We start from the raw sequence: 21,831 nt of genomic DNA, 5'->3' as shown, positions 1-21,831 counted from the left end.
CCACCAACCAGCTGCGGGGAGGTTCCAGACTTGACAGTACACTTTGCAGCGGTTACACAGTAATATGGTTGCAGATAGGGCTTAAAGCAAAACGGATTGTTTTAAGTGTGATTTTGTACTTAGAACAGGCCTGCTTAAAACTAAAATTAGCAAATTCCCAAGGGCAGCCAATCAGTTGTGAACTATACACAGACGCACCTGTCTGACATATACACACCTGGACCTGGGCAGCTCCTAAGGAAAAAGAGCAGAGAGGAGGGAATTTATTGTAGGGTTAATTTTAACCTCTCTCCTCCCCCTTGCCCTGGGAGCCATTAACCAGCTCTAACCTTTCAACCTTTCCTTTAGGCTCTGAGCAATGTATTGAAGAGAGGGCCTGGAGCTGTATCAGTGTAGATATAAAAGAAAGCTCTCTAGGAAGCTATCCTTAAAAGGACAGAACAATTTTTGACTGTGGGTCTTTTTTCCTTTGGAAGTTTAAGAGTAGCAATGATGGATTACAGTGGAGTCGCATCTTACACGGGGGTTAGGTTCTAAAGTCAGCGCATACGGCAGAAATCGCGTATAGTCAAAATTACCCTTGAAAATCCCTTAAATCGCCCATAAACTACAGTATACTGGATGTGGTTGTGTACACAATCCTGTTCGGTAATATGTATAAATGTATAATGTACAGTATATAAGTACATATGCAAAATATAATTTTACAGTGCTGTATTTTTAATTACAGGGGGTAATTACATGGGGTCATCAGGGCTTGATGTCGATCCAGGAAACGGAGGTGTCAGAGACCGAGTCTTAGACAAAGTGATTGGCTCTAGTTCAGCTCGAGGAGTTGATTGTGCAGGCTCAGCTGCTGCTCGATGTTTTCCCTTGAAAAGCATGGTGATTGGCAACTGTTGCTATTGTTGCTTGAGCTGCTCAAACATTTCTTGATACAGTCTCAAATCGTCCATAATACTACATGTGATTTTGAGGCTTCGTTCCACAGAGGGATCGTATTCAAAAATTAAATAATTCAAGTGTTTCACTGCTTGTAACACTTCAGCAAATTTATGAAGATTCCAATTTGCTAGCTCTTCCTGTTCGTCGTCATCATCTTCGTCTTCTATAGAGGATTTTATCAGTTCCTCTAACTTTGTTAGTCAAGATTTCTCTATGGCTCTCAATTAATTCTTCAATTTCTTCCTCAAGGGGTTAACAAAGCCATCACCACCCACTTGCCTGGCCACGTGAACAACGTGTTTCACTTTTGTCAATGGTCGGGAAACCCTTAAAATCAATCATTCACACAATTTCCATAGGTTTCACCAACATTGGGCATTGCCTGTTTAATATAAGTGATGCAATCAGCAATGTTGAAGGACTTCCAACACTCCATCACATTAAGATTGGGATCAGCATCCATAGTGCTATGTATCTGTAAGAATGTAAGCTTCATGTACATGGCCTTGAAATAGCAAACCACGTCTTGGTCAAGAGGTTGGAGAATGAAGGTGGTATTTGGGGGGGGCGGGTGGGAGAAAGACAATTTCGACATTGTTACATGCAAACTGGAGTGCTGCAGGGTGGCCAGAAGCATTGTCTACAATCAGCAACACAAAGTCTTATCACACATGGCTCGTCACCTTAGCAGTTATTGGAGCACTTGATGCCATGGCTTGACTAATTTGTCTCTCTCGAATCTTGATGGCATGGATGCTAGATTTGTTGTGGCCATATTTACATGCCATGTTGGAGACCGACATACCTTCTCTCAATAAGTCCAACACAGACAGTTTTTCCTCCAGTGTTGGAACAGATCACGGCTTCTTCGGTTGAGCACCAGATGAAGTAGTTGGCTTGTGTTTAGGGGCCATGTTGTACAAAAAATACATATCTTTAAACACTAGAATCACATTCAGCACGGCGAGATGCTCACACTATGAAACACACGCGGGAACTGAGACCGACCGAGGGAACAGCAGATTCACATCTCCCATGTCACGCTCACTCCGGGGCATACGCTCATTGAGTGGAATCACCCGCACTATTTACAGCTATCTTGTTTTTCTTTTTTTTGGAAAGCGCGTATAGTTGAATTCGCATAAATTAAATGCAAGTATGATGCGACTCGCCTGTACTATCATTTTTTGGCTTTTGATTTACTATATATAGACTTGACAATAACAGAAGTTTTGTACTTAAAACTGAAGCAGTTGAGACACTGTCCCTTAAATCCCTAAAAGGAAGTGGGTTTTTCACAATGATTTGACTTTTTTTTTATATAATTAGTCATTACTTTGAAATAGATAATTGCTCCTTAGAAAGTTGCAACCTGCCATTTGCTGGTTAAAGATAATGGTTTTGGGGAATATGGTAAATTAAAAAAAAACAGTAATAAAATACAATTGATAAGTTGTGCAAATGAATATTTTTGTGCAGCCACATGCTATCTTGCTAAAATCATTAGGCCAAAATCACCACTGGCATAAACTAGTACAGCGCTACTGAAATTGTTAAATGGTGAATTTGGCCTCTTATGGTTTAGTGCAGTGGTTCTCAACCTATTTACCATTGTGAGCCACATATGCAGCTCTGTGTAATTACGTGGGCCACATCCACACTATATCTATCTATATATATTACACACACACACACACACACACACACACACACTACCTATAAGGCCCTGAGGATGTCACATGGGCTGCAGCTGTGTGCTGATTGGGCCACAAGCAGCCCATGGGTTGAGAACCACTGGTTTAGTGGAACTAGACAGGTGAGGGGGAAGGTTTTTCCTCCTAACTGTTGGAGACTGATGGAGACACAGGTGTAAAAGACCAGGAATTCCCCAAAACTAAAAAGAGAGAAAAGGAAATTGTATCTAGGAGGGGAAGGAAGGAAGGAAGACATACCGCTTTAACCCCCAAAACCAGGAAGCCAAGTGACAGACCACAGGCTGCAGCTCTATCCAGAGAGGAAGAAGTGGGACAAACACTCATTGTAGCTATTGTTAACAGGATTATAGCATCAAAATATAATTGAAGATAGAAAAAGTTGCTGCTCTGTACAATATGATGGAATATGTTTAAACTGGAATTTGCAAAGCTAAACAACAAAATTAATCAGTACTGTAATTTCATCTCAGTATTTTCATTGACCCAATATTCTTAGTTAGCACTGAATCATCTCACATTATGCTGACTATCAGTCACTGCCCTGAAAACAAATAGCAAACATCTTAAGCAAATGAGCTGATCTACATAGGTCTGGATAATAGCATTTTCACAGTCTCTTCATCTAGGTATAGAATTGTTAAATTTCTTTTCATTCACTTGTTTGCATGAGCGCTAAACAAACCCTAAGCAAGGTTCTTCCCTGCAGTCTACTGATCAGTTTATGCAATGTTAGCAAGAGACCTGGGAATTCTTGTTCTCTGGCTCATTTCGCACTCTGCTTCATGCTTTTAAAGGGATGAGATTTAATTAAAATGAACAGACCAAAACACCCAGACCAGCCAACAGGGAAACAGGCTGAAAGGCAGGCTGGGAAAGTGCACTAAGATGACTATTGTTATTTTAAATAAAAGGAACTTTAAAATTGAGGTTTTAATACAAGTTAAATAATTAAAATACAGTATAAAATGTCAGTGCTCTGTGTCTTATAAAACTTATTTAGAAATTCAATATTCTTTACAACTTAATACAGTGACAACTGGTTCTACATTTAATATCAATAGATTGTATTCTGAATAAAATACTGTAACATTCTGAAGGTGCTACACTCGGTACAAAAATATTTTTACAGTGACTTAATAGCTTTATCTAAAAAACAGATTAGCTGCATCTATAATTTATGGGGAGTTGCCTTCTCTCAAGAGGAACTGCTCGATGAATTGCTGAGCCTTCCTCTTCTCAGTTACATCAGGCGTAGGATGTTGGGGAGGAGGTCGCAGCAACAAGCCACCAAATATACTAGCTGCATGAAAGACACAATAAAAGCCAGTGAATAGCCAGATGTCAATGATAATTCCTCCCAAAAGAAAACTGTGGCGCAGTTGGATTTCACTTGGGGATGGGTGGGAGGAGGAGGAGGAGGAGCGGGTAGTGCAAAGTTGGCCATTACAATTTTTCCTTTTTTCGGCAGCACTTTTTAATGTTCATGCCAATAGAGGGTAACAATGCCTTATTTTCTGCTTTTCTGGCCGAAATCTGATTCCTGCCAGGTTACATACCAGGCACCAGATACATACCTTGCAGATAGCAAGGGCTCACTAATGCAGTCATTTCAGAGAAACACATGGCTTGTTATATGAACTACTACAAGTCCCCACCGAGCAGACTGGTCACTTTGTTCACCTTACCGAGAATATTCACATCCAAGTGGTTTTTCCCTGAATTTTTCAGTAGTTCCCGTAAAAACGCCATCAGATAGTTAAACACATTTTTATGGCACATGGGCAGCATGGAGACAACCTGGAAAGAAAGTAAGAACTTTACTGTGAAAAACCACCAAGAGAATGGCTAGAAGCTCAAAGCATCAATACAATTACACAAGCCTTAATGATACATAATAAAAACCAGGAGCCCCAGTGCTAGGAACCTTCTAGAGCCATGAGACTATAAGCTTGTTGGGGTTTGAGCCCGTTATCTGCATGGCACAGACCCCTCAAACTCCATGTTCGTTTAAGGCTTTATGTTAACCCTCTGCAGCAGGGCCTGCATTACCTGACGGCTCAACGTGTAACTGTTGGCACAATTCAAGCAGTTGTTGTAGAGGCTGTAGCAGATAACAGGCTCTGGCAGGCTTTCCAGGAACAACAGCAGGGCCTCAGCTACTGAATGGTTGCTGCCGACTGATCCGATAATGGTTAAAGAAAAGGTAATGCAGTGATCTGGTTTGTTAGCATCTCGGCTGAACATTTAATCATTGGTGAGGTCTCACCACAACTCCCAAACATGTTCATAGCTGGCAGATGGAGCCCTGCGCAGATACAAAAATGTGTATCCGCATCCGATCCTCAAAAATTGTCTGTGGATATCCATGGATTTGCCGGACTCTCCTCACCATGGCCGAGCTGAGGCTCCACGGCACCCCCCTGCCAGGGCCTGGTCAGGGAGAGGCGCATGGGCTGCTGGGGGGAGCCCGCACTAAGTCGCGTACCCTCATAGACTCATAGGTCAGAAGGGACCAATCTGATCATCTAGTCTGACCTCCTGCACAAGGCAGGCCACAGAACCCCACCCATCCAATTTTATAACAACCCCTATCCCAGGACCGAGTTATTGAAGTCCTCAAAAATGGTTTGAAGACCTCAAGCTGCAGAGAAGCCACCAGCAGCGACCCGTGCCCCACGCTGCAGGGGAAGGCGAAAAACCTCCAGGGCACCTGCCAATCCGCCCTGGAGGAAAATTCCTTCCCAACCCCAAATATGGCGATCAGCTAAACCCTGAGCATGTGGGCAAGAGTCACCAGCTAGCACCCAAGAAGGAATTCTCTGCAGCAACTCAGTACCCATCGCAACCAACATCTCCCCGCAGACCACTGAGCAGACCTGTCTGGTGGTAATTCAAGATCAATTGCCCAAATTAACGATCCTATCATAACATCCCCTCCATATACTTATCAAGCTTTGTCTTAAAGCCAGGAAAGTCTTTTGCCCCTACTACTTCCCTCGGAAGGCTATTCCAGAACTTCACTCCCCTAATGGTCAGAAACCTTCGTCTAATTTCAAGTCTAAACTTCCTAATATCCAGTTTATACCCATTCGTCCTCGTGTCTACATTAGTACTAAACTTAAATAATTCCTCTCCCTCCCTAACGTTAACCCCCTTGATATATTTATATAGAGCGAGCATGTCCCCCCTCAGCCTTCTTTTGGCCAGGCTAAACAAGCCAAGCTCTTTGAGTCTCCTTTCATAAGGCAGTTTTTCCATTCCTCGGATCATCCTTGTAGCCCGTCTCTGAACCTGTTCCAGTTTGAATTCATCCTTCTTGAACATGGGACACCAGAACTGCACACAGTATTCCAGATGGGGTCTCACCAACGCCTTATATAACGGTACTAACACATCCTTATCCTTGCAGGAAATACCCCGCCTGATGCATCCCAAAATCGCATTTGCTTTTTTAACAGCCGTATCACATTGGCGACTCATAGTCATCCTGCTATCAACCAGTACCCCAAGGTCCTTCTCCTCCTCCGTCGCTTCCAACTGATGCGCCCCCAACATATATCCAAAATTCTTATTATTAATTCCTAAATGCATGACCTTGCACTTTTCACTATTGTATTTCATCCTATTTCTATTACTCCAGTTTACAAGGTGGTTCAGATCTTCCTGAATAGTATCCCTGTCCTTCTCCGTGTTAGCAATACCCCCCAGCTTCGTGTCATCCGCAAACTTTATTAGCACATTCCCGCTCTTTGTGCCAAGGTCAGTAATAAAAAGGTTAAATAAGATCGGTCCCAAAACCGATCCTTGAGGGACTCCACTGGTGACCTCCTTCCAGCCCGACAGTTCACCTTTCAATACGACCCTCTGGAGTCTCCCCTTTAACCAGTTCCTTATCCACCTTACAACTATCATATTCACTCCCATCTTTTCCAATTTAACTAACAGCTCCCTGTGCGGAACCGTGTCGAACGCCTTACTGAAATCTAGGTAAATTATATCTACCGCATTTCCTTTATCTAAGTAATCCATCACCTTCTCAAAGAAGGAGATCAGATTGGTTTGGCACGATCTACCTTTAGTAAATCCGTGTTGCAAATCGTCACAATTACCATTGACCTCTATGTCCTTGACTACTTTCTCCCTTAAAATTTTTTCCAAGACCTTACATACTACAGATGTCAAGCTAACAGGCCTATAATTACCCGGATCACTCTTATTCCCTTTCTTAAAAATAGGAACTACATTAGCAATCCTCCAGTCATATGGCACAACCCCCGAGTTTATCAATTGCTTAAAAATTCTCGCTAACGGGCTCGCAATTTCACGCGCCAGTTCCTTTAATATCCTCGGATGGAGATTGTCCGGGCCCTCTGACTTCGTCCCATCGAGCTGTTCAAGTACGGCCTCTACCTCAGTTGCGGTAATATCCACTTCCATATCCACATTCCCGTTTATCATCCCTCCATCATCGCAAGGTTCCTCACTAGTCTTATTAAAAACTGAGGCAAAGTACTTGTTTAGATGTTGGGCCATGCCTAGGTTATCCTTAACCTCCATTCCATCCTCAGTGTATAGCGGCCCCACTTCTTCTTTCTTTGTTTTCTTCTTATTTATGTGGCTGCAGAACCTCTTACTATCGGTTTTGATTCCCTTTGCAAGTTCCAGTTCAATGTGGCTTTTAGCCTTCCTCACTTTATCCCTACATGTTCTGACCTCAGCAAGGTAGCTTTCCTTACTGATCCTGCCTTCCTTCCACTCCCTGTAAGCTTTCTGCTTTTGTCTAATCCCCTCTCTGAGTTGCTTGCTCATCCAGTTTGGCCTACAACTCCTGCCCATGGTTTTTTTCCCCCCTTTCTCGGGATGCAGGCTTCCGACAGTCTCCGCAGCTGTGACTTAAAGTAATTCCAGGCCTCCTCCACATTTAAATCCACTAATTCCTCCGTCCAATCCACTTCCCTAACTAATTTCCTTAACTCTTTAAAATTAGCCCTCGAGAAGTCAAAAACCCTAATCCCAGATCTACATTTGTTTATCCTTCCATCTAGTTTGAACTGAATCAGCTCATAAATCACTCGAACCAAGGTTGTCCCCTACCACCATTTCTTCTATGAGGTCCTCACTGCTCACCAACACCAAATCTAAAATGGCATCCCCTCTTGTAGGTGCTTCAACTACTTGATGAAGAAATCCATCCGCTATCACATCCAGAAAAATCTGACCCCTATTATTCTTGCAAGTACTCGTCCTCCAGTCTATATCCGGGAAGTTAAAGTCCCCCATAATCACACATTTCCCCTTTGTGTTTACTTCATTAAAGACATTAAAGAGGTCTCTATCCATATCCCAATCCGATCCCGGCGGTCTGTAGCACACCCCAAGCACTATCTCAGGGGAAGCTCTAGTTGCTTTTTTACCCAGTGTGATTTTTGCCCAGACAGACTCTGTCTTATCCATTCCATCGCTTCTTATTTCGCTACATTTAATTTCATCATTGATGTACAAGGCTACTCCACCACCTTTGCCTTTCTTCCTGTCTTTTCTAAACAGCACATAGCCTTCAATACCCGTGCTCCAGTCATGAGTACTATTCCACCAGGTTTCGGTAATCCCTATAATATCCGGCTTCACTTCCTGCACCAGTAACTCCAGTTCCTCCATCTTGTTACCTAGGCTCCTCGCATTAGTGTACAGACCTTTTAATTTTCGGCGTTTGGTGTCAGTGACATTCTTTCCCCCGTCGTGCACAAACTTTCTACCACCAGCATCACCCGTTACTCTGGTTTCTACTCCACTATTCACCCTTGCGGCCCCAAGATTTGATCCAAGGAGATCCCCGCTCACTTTGTTTACTTCCCTCTCCAGGTTATATTCTGGCGTGGAGATCTCCTGAACATCTCCCAACCATCTCCCCCAACTTCCTAGTTTAAAGCCCTCTTGATGAGGTCGGCGAGCCTCCATCCTAGAATTCTATTTCCTTCCTTCCTTAGATGAAGTCCATCCTGAGCGAACAGTTGTCTATCCATAAATGCTTCCCAGTGACCGTACATCCCAAAGCCCTCCTTATAACACCACTCCCTGAGCCATCTGTTGATCGCCATAATCTTGTCACTCCTTCGTCGCCCCGCTCTAGGAACTGGCAGAATCCCACTGAAGATCACCTGAGCCTCGATGTCTTTAAGCCTCTTCCCCAGTCTGGCATAGTCCTCCTTGATACAGTCCAGCGAGTAACTAGCCGTGTCATTCGTTCCCACCTGCCCTGGGAAGAAGGCCTGGGATTCAGGGACACAAGCAGTGGGCTGCTCAGGCCCCCCGCCCAGGGCAGGCGGAGGGACCCAGGCTCCCCACAGCTGCCAGTGTAGCTCTCCAGCTCTGGCCAGGGGGGCGGCTCAGAGCCACAGCCCGACCATGGTAAAAGCCAGGCGGGCAGCCACGATGAACCCTCCACTTGCCCTGGGTGGGGAGCCCGAGCAGCCCCCAGCCTGTGTTCTTAACCCCCAGGCCTCCTTCCCAGAGTAGGTGAAGGACCTGCGCTGCTGTTCCTCATAGCTGCCTGCCCAGCTCTTACTGTCAGAGCCCTGTGTGGATACAAAAGTATCTGCATCTGCACTATCTTCCATGAAAATGGTCCACGGCTATAAAGCGGATGCCCACAGGTTTTCAGGGCTCTACTGGTAGTGTTTGTACTATCCTGACAGATTCCACACAGCAAACAAATGACAGGTATAAATGGTCCCAGTACCAGTCACTATTCTATTCTACACATGTTCTTACACCACGCTAGTCTCTCTAGGATCTGAACACCTTCCAGAAGTATATTAAGCAACGTGACTAACTTCTGTCATGTGTTTGTTCTCTCCTCCTTTCCTCAGGGGAAGATGTGTGCACAGTGGAGTGTTTTATAGACTCACAGACTTTATAAAATACACATATTGCTATATGTTTATGTTAGAGAAGACAAGGTCAAAGAAGCATGCCTTGCACTTTGAGCAAGGTAGGAAGGTTTAGGATGGGCCTTAATTCCTGAAGGAATTCACTCCAGTATTGGGGTGGCCCCAAGCAAGCTTGGTCATCCTGCACAGACCATCGGTCCATTTAGCAAAGACCTGGCAGACACATTGTGACTTAATACAATCAGTGCTAAAGAAACACATCTCAGTTAACAGAGTCAAGGGACAATACAATGTAATGGAGCACCCAGGGCTGCTTCAGGCTCCAAGTATAAAGTGGTTCCAGCACAGGATACACAAATCAGCCTCACTGAACATTAGTTCCAAAGGATACGGAGTGTATCAAGCATTGCTGTATCCAAGCAGTCTCGGATCTGCTCGAATTCAGATCTTAGGCCTGGCTGCTGAAACAGATCTTCCTGCAACAGAAAAGTCACAGATGCTGGAGTCAGAGAGGGAAACAAACAGAATAATCTGTTATAATGCTATTTACGATAGCCACGTGTGACCCATACTTTACCCAGAGACCCCACAATAGGTGCCATGAAAGTCTCTCTAGACTGGTGCATATCAGTAGGCACCTGTCACGGAGTGTGGGGGAGTCCGGCCCTGCACCCCTCTTCCTGGGACCCACAGTGATTCTTAGCCAGCCAGCAAAACAGAATCATTGGACAACAGGAACACAGGTTACAGCAGGGCTTGCAGGCACAGTCAGGACCCCTCCATCGAGTTCTTCTGGGCTTTCAGGGTGCTTGGATCCTAGCTAGGATACCCTGAATTCTGCCCATCCAGCCCCAAGCCCAAACTCAATCTGCTTCCCTCCAGCCACTCCCTTCCTTTGTCCCCTTCCCGGGCAAAGGTGTTGACCTTTCCCCTCCCTTACCTAGCTCAGGTTACAGGCCCTGGCATTGTCCATCCCCTAAAGTCCTCCCCTGCTATCCCACTCCCCACACTGACAGTCCCTACTGCATCACATCTCTTCCCCCTTCGAGACTGAACTGAGCGGGGTCACTCTGCCCAGTGACCTGGGGAAGTTCAGGGCCCCCTCTCCGGGACAACGCATCCGCTGTCAGGTTGGCACTTCCCTTCACATGGACCACGTCCATGTCATAGTCCTGCAGGAGCAGGCTCCACCTCAGGAGCTTGGCGCTGGCTCCTTTCATCTGGTGCAGCCAGGTCAGGGGAGAGTGGTTGGTGTACACGGTGAAGTGTCGCCCAAAGAGATATGGCTCTAGCTTCTTAAGGGCCCACACCATGGCCAGGCATTCCTTCTCGATGGCCGCGTAGCTTTGTTCCTGGGGTAGCAGCTTCCTACTCAGGTACACGATGGGGTGTCTCTCCCCCTTTTCATCCTCCTGCATTAACACCACCCCCAGTCCCGTGTCTGAGGCATCGGTGAACACCATAAAGGGTTTGTCAAAATTTGGGTTTGCCAGAACTGGGCCACTAACCAGAGCCTCCTTCAGCGCCCGGAAAGCCTCCTGGCACTGCTCAGTCCAGATCACCTTGTCTGGCTTCCCCTTTTTGCACAGTTCAGTGATGGGGCCAGCTATGGCACTAAAGTGGGGCACGAACCTTTGATAGTACCCTGCCATCCCAATAAAGGCCTGGACCTGCTTTTTGATTTGGGGAGCAGGCCAGTCTCTGATCACCTCCACCTTGGCTGGTTCCGGCTTCAGGAAGCCGCTCCCCACCCGATGGCCCAGGTAAGATACTTCAGCCATCCCCACCTTGCACTTCTCAGCCTTTACTGTTAACCCAGCCTTTCGGAGTCGGTCCAGGACTTGTTTAATCTGGGACATGTGGTCCTCCCAGGTCTGGCTGAAGACGCAGATGTCGTCAATATATGTCAAGGCAAAACTCTCCATCCCCCTCAGTAGCTGATCCACCAGGCGCTGGAAGGTGGCCGGTGCTCCCTTGAGGCCGAAGGGCAGGGTCAGAAACTCGTAGAGCCCCAGAGGGGTGATAAAGGCCGATATCAGCCTGGCATCTGCGTCCAGCAGCACTTGCCAGTAGCCCTTAGTAAGATCCATAGTGGTGAGGTACCGAGCACCTCCCAGCTTGCCTAGAAGCTCGTCAGGCCTGGGCATAGGGTAGGCATCAGATACGGTGATGGCATTGAGCTTTCGATAGTCCACACAGAACCTGATTGACCCATCCTTCTTGGGGACCAGCACCACTGGCGAAGCCCAAGGGCTGGAAGACGGCTGGATCACCCCCAAAGCCAGCATGTCCCTGACCTCTCTTTCAAGATCCTGGGCAGTTTTACCAGTGACCCGAAAAGGGGAGCATCTTATAGGGGGATGTGACCCGGTCTCCACCCAGTGGACCATCAAATTAGTGCGTCCAGGCTGGTTGGAAAACAGCTGTCGGTATAGATGCAGCACCCCTCTGATCTCACCGTACTGGCCCGGGGTCAGTTGATCAGAGAGGGGAATCGCCTCCAGGGGGGAACCAGCTTTTGTCCCAGGGAATAGATCCACTAAGGGGTCATCTCCCTGCGCATCCCAATGTCCACACACGGCCAACACCACATTCCCCCTGTCATAGTATGGTTTCATCATGTTCACATGGTACACCCGACGGTGATGTGCCCGGTTTGACAGCTCCACCACATAGTTTACCTCATTCAGTTGCTTGATAACCTTGAAGGGCCCTTCCCAGGCGGCCTGGAGTTTCTTTCTCCTCACGGGGATGAGAACCATCACCTGATCCCCGGTGGCGAAGGCACGGGCTCGTGCCGTGTGGTCGTACCAGACCTTCTGCCTCCTCTGGGCTCGGGCCAGATTCTCCCTGGCCAGGCCCATGAGCTCGGCCAGACTTTCCCGGAAGGTCAGGACATACTCCACCACTGACTCTCCCTCGGGAGAGGCCTTCCCCTCCCATTCGTCCCTCATCAGGTCTAGGGGCCCCCTTACCCGCCATCCATACAACAGTTCGAAAGGTGAAAATCCGGTAGATTCCTGGGGTACCTCCCTGTACGCGAACAGCAGGTGAGGTAAGTACTTGTCCCAATCCTGCGGGTGCTGGTTCATAAATGTTTTTAGCATCATCTTCAGCGTCCCGTTGAACCTTTCCACCAGCCCATTGGACTGGGGGTGATACGCTGAGGCCCAGTTGTGCTGGACCCCACATTTCTGCCATAAGGACCGGAGCAGGGCCGACATGAAGTTGGACCCCTGGTCCGTTAAGACCTCCTTGGGGAACCCCACCCGGCAGAAAATTGTCAGCAGCGCATCTGCCACTGTGTCGGCTTCGATAGAGGACAAGGCCACCGCCTCGGGGTAGCGAGTGGCAAAATCCACCACCACCAGGATGTATTTCTTCCCCGACCAGGTTGTCTTGCCGAGGGGTCCCACTATGTCCATGGCCACCTTCTGGAAAGGTTCTTCTATGATGGGTAAAGGCCTCAAAGCTGCTTTCCCCTTGTCCCGGGCCTTCCCCACCCTCTGGCAGGGGTCACAGGATTGGCAGTACTGTCGGACATGGGTCAAGACCCCCAGGCCAGTAAAAGTTCTATAGCAGCCTCTGCCTAATGCGCCGGATTCCCTGGTGCCCTGCGAGAGGGATGTCATGGGCCAGGTACAGCAGCTTGTGACAAAACTTCTGGGGAACCACCAGCTGCCTCCTGATCCCCCATGACTCTACTTCCCCTGGGGGAGCCCATTCTCAGTACAGGAACCCCTTCTCCCACAGGAACCTCTCCTTGCAACCTCTCCTCATGGTCTGTATCGCACTAAGGTCAGCCCGGTCCCTGGGCTTCCGCAAGGAGGGATCTTTCTGCAACTCGGCCTGGAACTCAGCAGCTGGGACAGGGATGGGGACCGGCTCTCTCTTGCTGGCTGGGTCTGAGGCCGCAGCCTCTCTGAACCATGCCCCTGGGCGTTCCCCGCTCCCTGGGTTAGGGTCCTGCACCTCGGGTCGAGTACCTTCCCCGTTGTCGGGGTGCAGTGCCCTTTGCCGACTCTGACTACGAGTCACGACCAGGGCACTCTGGGTGTTACTAGGCCAGTCCTCGAGGTCCCCTCCCATTAACACGTCAGTGGGCAAATATCGGTGTACCCCCACATCCTTGGGGCCCTTCTTGGCCCCCCATTTCAGGTGTACCCTTGCCACGGGCACCTTGAATGGGGTCCCGCCCACGCCCATCAGGGTCAGGTAGGTGTCGGGCACCATCCGATCTGAGGCCACCACCTCGGGCCGGGCCAGCGTCACCTCTGCGCCCGTATCCCAGTACCCAGTGACATTCCTCCCATCTACCTCCAGGGAAACAATGCACTCTTTCCGGAGGGGCAGCCCCCCGCCCACCCGGTAAACCAAAAACCCGGAGCATCCACAGGTGGTATGTTGCCAGCCCCCCTTTCCTGGGAATGTAGCCCCTCCTCCGATTGGGTTTTTACCCAGTCCACCCTCTGCGGGTTGGGTCTGCTTGGTCTGTCCCTAGCTTGGGGCACTGGGCCCGTATGTGGCCTCGTTGGCCACAGCGATAGCAGCCCATGTCTCATGGGTCCCCTTGAGTGGGTCGGAGGGACCTGCCGCTGGATGTTCCCCTTTTGGGGGGTTCTCCATAGGCCCCCTTTGGGAGGTCCCATGATGACTCTCTCTCTGCGTTGAGGCAGGCCTGCTCCTTCGAGACTCCTCCCTGCCATCCCCTGCCCAACTGTCCACAAATTGGTCGGCCAGCTGGCCTGCGTGCTGTGGGTTCTCCGGCTTCTGGTCCATCAACCACAGCCTCAAGTCGGACGGGCACTGCTCGTACAGGTGCTCCAGTATGAATAGGTCAAGCAGGTCCTCTTTAGTTTGGGCCCCAGCTGTCCACCTGCGGGCATACCCCTGCGCCCGGTTGACCAGTTGTAGTTATGTGACCTCACGAGTTTTACGCTGGCTCCGGAACTTTTCCCGGTACATCTCAGGAGTCAGCCCAAACTCACGGAGCAGGGCCTGTTTGAACAGTTCGTAGTCCCCTGCCTCCGCCCCTTTCAGTCGGCTGTACACCTCCACGGCTGTGGAGTCCAGTAAGGGGGTGAGAACTGCGATCCTGTCTGCAGGGTCAACCCTGTGCAGCTCGCAGGCATTCTCAAAGGCCGTCAGGAAGGTATCTATGTCCTCCCCCTCCTTATGCCGGGGCAGCAAGTGCTTATCAAAGCTCTTTGTAGGCTTGGGTCCCCCCTCACTCACCGCAGCCGGGGCCTCACTGCTCCTCAGCTGGGCCAGGTCCAGCTCATGTTTACGCTGTTTCTCCTTCTCCTCCCGCTTATGGTTACGCTGTTTCGCCTTCTCCTCCAGCTCTTGCCTCTTTAACTCGAGCTCCTCCTGTCTCAGCTCCCTTTCATATTCCAGCCGCATCCGCTCCATGGATGCCGAGAGTCACCGGGAGGATCCCCTGCTGGGGGGTGAGCGTCGCCGGGAGGATCCCCTGCTGGCCGGGGGTGTCACGGTGCCCTCGGTACACACTGGGCTCCTCCTCGCCCTCCCCTTAGGCCTAGGAAGGGGGAGTCTCGGGAAGCCCTTGTCCGCCGGCTGACCACTCCCAGCGGGGACAGACCCTGGTGCCTGCGCTGCATCTGCCCGGCTGCTTCCCTCAGAGACAGGGCTCCGTTCATTCATGTGGTCTCCCTCCTCCAGCTGGGCAATCAGCTGGTCCTTGCTGAGCCTCCCCGAGCGCAGCCCCCTCTGCTTGCACAGCTTCAGCAGGTCGCACTTGCGCTGCTTGGCATACATCTTCCTGCTGGCCACTCACAGGCTGGGGTGCTCGCCGCTCCCCATGGTTTCCAGGGGGACCCCTAGTGCACCAGCCCTTCTTGAGGTCACCACCTCTCTACCAGGGTCGAGCTGCAGACTCCTCCGCCCCGGGACCGCTCGCTGCAATCCCCCGGGGGACCCTGTTACTGCAAAGTCCTTCTCACTGGGCACACACTCCCAGGGGTTAATAACCCCTTCGTTTTACTGCTCCCCAGTCACTTACTACAGGAAGCGCCGTCCACGGGGTGCAGTATATCCCACCACTGCCACCAGTTGTCACGGAGTGTGGGGGAGTCCGGCCCTGCACCCCTCTTCCTGGGACCCACAGTGACTCTTAGCCAGCCAGTAAAACAGAAGGTTTATTGGACAACAGGAACACAGGTTACAGCAGGGCTTGCAGGCACAGTCAGGACCCCTCCATCGAGTCCTTCTGGGCTTTCAGGGTGCTTGGATCCTAGCTAGGATACCCTGAATTCCGCCCATCCAGCCCCAAGCCCAAACTCAAACTGCTTCCCTCCTGCCATCCCCTTCCCGGGCAAAGGTGTTGACCTTTCCCCTCCCTTACCTAGCTCAGGTTACAGGCCCTGGCATTGTCCATCCCCTAAAGTCCTCCCCTGCTCTCCCACTCCCCACACAGACAGTCCCTACTGCATCACAGCGCCACATTGTCAAACGTTCTAGTCCAGGTTACTGTATTGCAGTATGAAACAAAGCAAAGGAAAACAGCTGCTGACATGCATTACTTGGATCTTTACACAAAGCCAGTCTCCTTCATACTCAGTGCATTCAAGGGGCTCGTGCCTCTTGTCACGTAAATCTCCTTACACTTGCTAGAAGGGACTTTTCCCACTTCTGGCTAGAGTCCACACTGCTAGCATCAACAAAAGCTGTTAATTTCCATGATGTTCTTCAAAACTCAGCTAAGTGTCTGGCAGGACAAAGGGCGGCTTCTCAAATGCAGACACTGCCTACCTGCTGGGAAGCATTGCGGTACAGATGATCCACCATCATCCACAGCTCTTTGGGGATGTCCAATGGCTTCTCATCCCGAAAAATGTCATGAGTCGTCTGTAGCGGCAGCAGGGTCTGCAAAGGAGCAAGCCAGACTCTTACTGAAGTCTGCAAAGCACTAAGAGTGAGAGACAGAGGAGTCAGAGTTAAGGAACATTACAGAGTAGGGCAGCCTCACAAACTGGTCTGAGTATAGACTAATACAGCACACACAGTACAGTACCCGCACCTGAAAGGATGGCAAACTGCTTCACATACACACACCACACACACATTTCCAGTATGGCACCCCCTAAATGAAATAACAAATGGGCACCAAATGCACACCAATCAGGAGAAGGCCCCTGACACTGAGGTAGATCTCTACTCATAGGAAAAGTGCCATGGGATCTTTAACACCAGGCAAGAGCAGATAGAACCTCATTTTTTAACATTCTGCATGGAACTCAGTGAGCTCAAAGAGCCTAGGTGTACCACATCAGAGAACAGAAGCTGCATCAACCAAGCCAGCCCCTTCTGGGATTAAGGGAATAGGTGGTGTCAACATGATTATTGGAGATAAACCCCATAATAGCAATAAAAGGAAATTGGGAGAATGCCCATTAACACTATGAGACAAGGGGGCAACTGGAGGTTTTAATAGCCTGGCACTGAGTGGGGGTTCTACTGGACTTGGAAAGGCAAGCTTCTCAAAGATCTTCAGCTCCCTCACTAACCTACCAGTTCTCGAATGGACTCTGCTGACATGTCCCGGATAGGTTCTCTCATGTAACACAGTGTCTGGATCGGAGACCCAAAGCAGCTAGGCAGGTAATTTCCCAACACAGACAGGAAATAATCCTTCCCCCTGTCAAGGTGCAAAATCAGAATGTCTTCGAGTTTCTCTTCCCCGGAGTTCAAACGTGTAGCTATTGATTTATTAACAAACAGTTCCAATTCGATAGTCATTTCAGAACCTGCAGGAAGAAAATAAACATATGCTCAGTAAATACAGTCATGAAACTGACAAGTCCTAGCAAATGGCAGATTAATACAGGGGCCAGGACAAACTCCAAACAGAAACAAGCAAGACACTGGTTTATTAATATGGGATAAGTACTTAGAAGCAGAATCTTCTGGAAGAGTCAGTCACCTGGTAACAGAAAGCCCTTACTGGGGTTGGCAATCAGCCACTCTTTGCAGTAGTCGTCTTCATCCAGTTTGTTGATGAATTCAAACTGGCAAGGCACTTGTCCATTACAGATAGTAAAGGTCTCCACCTGCAGCTGCATGTACTTCACATCCTTGAAGAAGAACTAGGAACAAATATTGCAGCGTCATCACCTCTTGCTTCTCCATCACCGCCCACCGCCAGCAACTTCCTCAAAGAGCAGGGAAAGGTCTTCCCCTAGAACATCCATGCATCTCAGCTACTTAAATCATTAGTTAATGATCTATCAGCCATGCCTGAACATTAAACACCCAGCTCCTGACGTTAACTGTGACCAGCCCAAGCTGTGTGTTTCCCAGGAACCCAGGTCACGTGCGCCAATCAGCCTTGTGGGACAAATTCATTGCTGGCGTAACTCCACTGAAGCTAGAGCTACACAGGGGACCTTAAATGCTCCATTTGAATAGATTTTCTGGTATCCAGCACTCCAAGCAGAGACATTCACGCAGTCACCTTCTCCAAAGGTCTCACTAGTTTGGGATTTATTAGGTTTTTTGTTTTTAAAAAAAAGTTAAAGTGAGGGGTACAGTTATTCTCTCCACGCCCCAGTTGGGTAGTGCAGGGTGGTGGTGACTGTTTGGGTTTTTGAATGGAAAGTACCTGTTCCCAGCAGCTATGGAACATCTGTGCAAGCAGCAGAATTTTATAATTCACTATACAAATAGTGAGCATTCTACTCTGCACTCACTGGTACCAATTGCTTTACATCTTGGATCCCAGAGCCTTTTAGCAGGCTTGGGTCAGGATTCTCATTCACAGAGGGGCAAAGGGAGGCTGAACGGGATAGTGACTTGCTTTGGGCCTCACCATGACTCTGCAGCAAACCCAGGATTAGAACTACAGAGCTCCTTATCGCCAGTTCCATGCTTATTCTTCTATTTACTAAACTTCCCAGGAATAGCCCCTACAAGTCCTGACTCGCAGCCCCCGGTGCTAACAATTACACTGGACTACCTCTTGGTTCTAGGATTCATTTCTCCTTTGAACTGATGGCCCTGCGAGGGGAAGTATGGGAGTATGTCCTACCTCCCTCTGGGAAAGGATCACTGATGGGATGCTGGCATTCTCCATTTTATCCAATGAGCGCACTATTTCCTCAAAGGCTTTTCGGTACAGCTCCTCATTCACAACCTTCACCTGAAAGGGGGAGACACCTCATCAATGGGCATTTACTGTGTCTCTGCAGGAGAATTGTAACAGTCTGAAACATATGGAGCAACCTGCTTTTAAAGAAGGCTGGAATACAGAAGCGCAGGTAAAACACATGGAAAATTACTGCAGATTTATTACCAAAAGCAAGTTAAAATGGAACCAGTTTCCAGCCTTTACCAAAGAATGCATACAATGCAGGAAAGCGTACCTCTCTGACCCAACCTCTGCCCACTGCTGGGCAGGCTTGTGGCTTTGTGGAAGGCTGCTCTATCTAGCAGATAAAATCAGCCAGCCTGCATTGGGATTGGTTTGTTAAAGTCTGGCAGCGAATTACACTCCTGTCTGCTGACGTAAACGCTGCAAGTTTCCAGGGAAATAGATAAAAAGGAGGAAACAAAGCATAAGGAGATATTCATGAACAACTACTTATTTCTGCTCATGGATGAGCTCACCTGCATCTTGCCAGGAGCAACAGGCTCAGTCGCACCTGTATTTTACTGAGAACAATGGTCCCATCTCAGGGCATTGTTATCAGGGCCAAGCTATAGGAAGCACAAACACAGAGCAATAGCTTATAAGAGAAGAGAAAGAATCAGTATGGCTGGCTGCTGTGACTGCCTTAGGGAGAGGGTTAGCATTGTTACTACTATGAATAATGGTGCACCTACCCCAATGTCAAAAATGGAGCTCACTGGCTTATGGTCACTGTTTTTCAAAGTCATGTGGCTGCGATAGCTCAGCTGAGAAATATTCTTCCCTTTCCAGAGGATCCGATCACACCAGGCTGGGGCACGACACTTCTCACTAAAACAGGAAGCCACAATTAAAGCTTTCCCAGAAGACAGTCTAGGGGGAGGTAACAGCGCAAGGCAGATTAGAACTTTGACAGGAACGAGCATCTCTCCAGTGGCAGAGGTTTAGCCTGTGCTCTACCAGGGCCTGCAGCTTGTTTCCAAACAAACAATCTCAGTGCAAAGCTGCAGAGGGTGGGTGTTTCTGTCTACGTATTTCTGTACCATAAGCCACCTTTGTTCTTGTTAAGGGGAGCAAGTTCCCCCCTCCCTTCGACATTATATGAGAAGCAGCATTTAGAGACTATCCTGAATTGCTTCAGACTGGAGGGACTTTGGAAAAAGCAAGAAAGCTCCCAGTTTTTAGATTAAATTTTCCTCTTAACATTTCTCCTTTAACACCATTGAGCAGAATCAAACATTCTGACTCTTGCAGCCAGAATCTACAATCCAGCCAGAACATATATGAAGAACATCTGCATCCAGCAGTCTTTTTGGGGGATGCGCATAGGTATCTGCAGTCAGAAAGCCCTCTCTATGACAAGTCAAGCCAAGCCAGGCAGGATTCTACTGGGCATCAGCAAACAAAAGATCCAAAATTCCGTTTGAAAAGGAAGAAAGTGATGCATTGGAAGCTTCAAAACTAAGGAGATCCAAGTGTTTATTCCTGGCAGGGGGTAGGAAAAATCCAGCAAACATCCGAGTCAGAGCAGAGGGGGCAGAACAAGTGCCCACAAACCTAGTGATGGGATTCCCAGTCTTCCAAAACGTGTCCAAGGATTTACCTTGGCATTGGACTCAAAGAACAGTTACTCTCCTGTACAGTAACTGTGGTTCTTCAAGATTGTGTACACGCATTCCACTGTAGGGTGTGTGCATGCCCGGAACACTCCGGCCAGAGACTTTTGGTCACCAGTACCCACTGGGATGATGCACATACCTTGAGTATCCTCAGATCTTCAAAAGAATGCATGAAGGGCAGGGTGGGGCGGCTCACCCATTCCTTTGCACCGGAATCTTGCTGTTATCTGAAGTAGCAGGGATCAAACGCAGGGTCACGGAATATATATTTGTAGAGCATACCTCAAAAAACCAGAGCTACTGTACAGGTAAGTAATTGTTCCTTCTTCATGTGCTTATATCCATGTATATTCCATTTTAGGTAATACCTAGGCAATGCCCCTTTAGTGGTAGAGACTCGGAGTCAACTGAAACAGTAACAGACTCTTTCCAAAGTTTGCATCAGCTCTGGATGATGCTTTGATGATGGCATAACTGTGAGCAAACGCAAGTACAGAGGACCATGCAGCGGCTCTGCAAGTGTCCACGATTGGAACCTTTCTCAGGAAAGCCTCTGAGGTAGCCCAAGCCTTGGTAGAACGTGTGGTAATTCTTGCTGGAGATGTCACATTTGCTAAGTCATAACAAGTCCTGATGCATGAGAAGATCTTTGCACTGAAACAGCTTGTCCTCACATCTGTTCAGTGTGAGCCACAAAGACTTAGACAGGAGCTACACAGCTTTGTTCTGTCAATATAAGACAAGAGCGCTCTGCAAATGTCCAATGCCTGTACCTCTTCTTCTCCTCATGAGCGGGCAGTTTCAGAAAGAACATCAATAGATTTATTATGTGATTTAAATGAAAATCTGACACCACTTCTGATAGCAATTTCAGATGAGGCCTTCATGAAACTTTATCTTTACAGAAAACCATACACAGAGGTCCTGCCATCAGAGCCTGCAGCTCCTCTCCTAGCAGATGTTATTGAGGCTAAGAAAGCTGTCTTAATTGGCAAGTGAAAGAGAGAGCAAGAGGCTATGCTGATAACAGTAAGCTGTGAGGCATGACCGCAAGCTCCAACTGGTAGCTATAGGAAGACAAAAGGAACTGCAAGATGATGGGGAGGCCCCTAATCTTCACACCCTCAGCTGTAAGCACCAGTAGTAATGGGTATCACTGACCAAAAAAGTCTCCAGCCCAAGTGTGCTGGACACACACACCAAAAGTGGAATATAAATCTGTACAAGCATTTGGAAAAAAAAAAATCAGAAATTCTTTAACTTCCTTAGGTCTGTTAGATCTAAAAGCTCGTGTAGACTTGTTTTTACTGCTTTAAACAATGCATACAGGAGCTAATGGACATGAATGACATGACGGCTGAGGTTGTACACATGGCATACCTAGTGTCCCAGTCATCACAGCCAGTGTCATATTTGTAGGTTGGCTGGAAGGTAATCTTTCCCTCTGTAAAGCCATCAAAGACAGCCTTCGCGTCCATCTGCTTCTTCAACTAGTAGGGAAAAAAGTCCAATAGATG

The 21,831-nt window shown here is 48.4% G+C and overlaps 1 protein-coding gene across 7 annotated transcripts in view; it reads right to left on the bottom strand.

Annotated features, from left to right (window-relative positions):
- Window positions 1-3,571: 3,571 nt before the first annotated feature.
- Window positions 3,572-21,831, bottom strand: part of INPP5B (inositol polyphosphate-5-phosphatase B) — a 58,906-nt gene continuing 40,646 nt past the window's right edge. For all 7 annotated transcript variants that reach the window (XM_050932095.1, XM_050932098.1, XM_050932094.1 and 4 more), the window contains 10 exons: window positions 21,695-21,804; window positions 19,391-19,526; window positions 18,597-18,707; window positions 17,493-17,655; window positions 17,081-17,316; window positions 16,322-16,435; window positions 9,942-10,026; window positions 4,710-4,837; window positions 4,346-4,457; window positions 3,572-3,960 (listed from right to left, as the gene is read on the bottom strand). In XM_050932095.1, the coding sequence (XP_050788052.1) occupies window positions 3,836-3,960; window positions 4,346-4,457; window positions 4,710-4,837; window positions 9,942-10,026; window positions 16,322-16,435; window positions 17,081-17,316; window positions 17,493-17,655; window positions 18,597-18,707; window positions 19,391-19,526; window positions 21,695-21,804 (1,320 nt within the window). In that variant the 3' untranslated portion in view covers window positions 3,572-3,835. The remainder of the gene's footprint in view (window positions 3,961-4,345; window positions 4,458-4,709; window positions 4,838-9,941; window positions 10,027-16,321; window positions 16,436-17,080; window positions 17,317-17,492; window positions 17,656-18,596; window positions 18,708-19,390; window positions 19,527-21,694; window positions 21,805-21,831) is intronic.

The sequence above is a fragment of the Gopherus flavomarginatus genome, chromosome 22 (genome assembly GCF_025201925.1).
Source record: "Gopherus flavomarginatus isolate rGopFla2 chromosome 22, rGopFla2.mat.asm, whole genome shotgun sequence".
Taxonomy (NCBI): domain Eukaryota; kingdom Metazoa; phylum Chordata; order Testudines; family Testudinidae; genus Gopherus; species Gopherus flavomarginatus.
The sequence above is the reverse complement of the archived record's forward strand: the minus strand, read 5'-3'. Positions and strand labels throughout refer to the sequence as shown.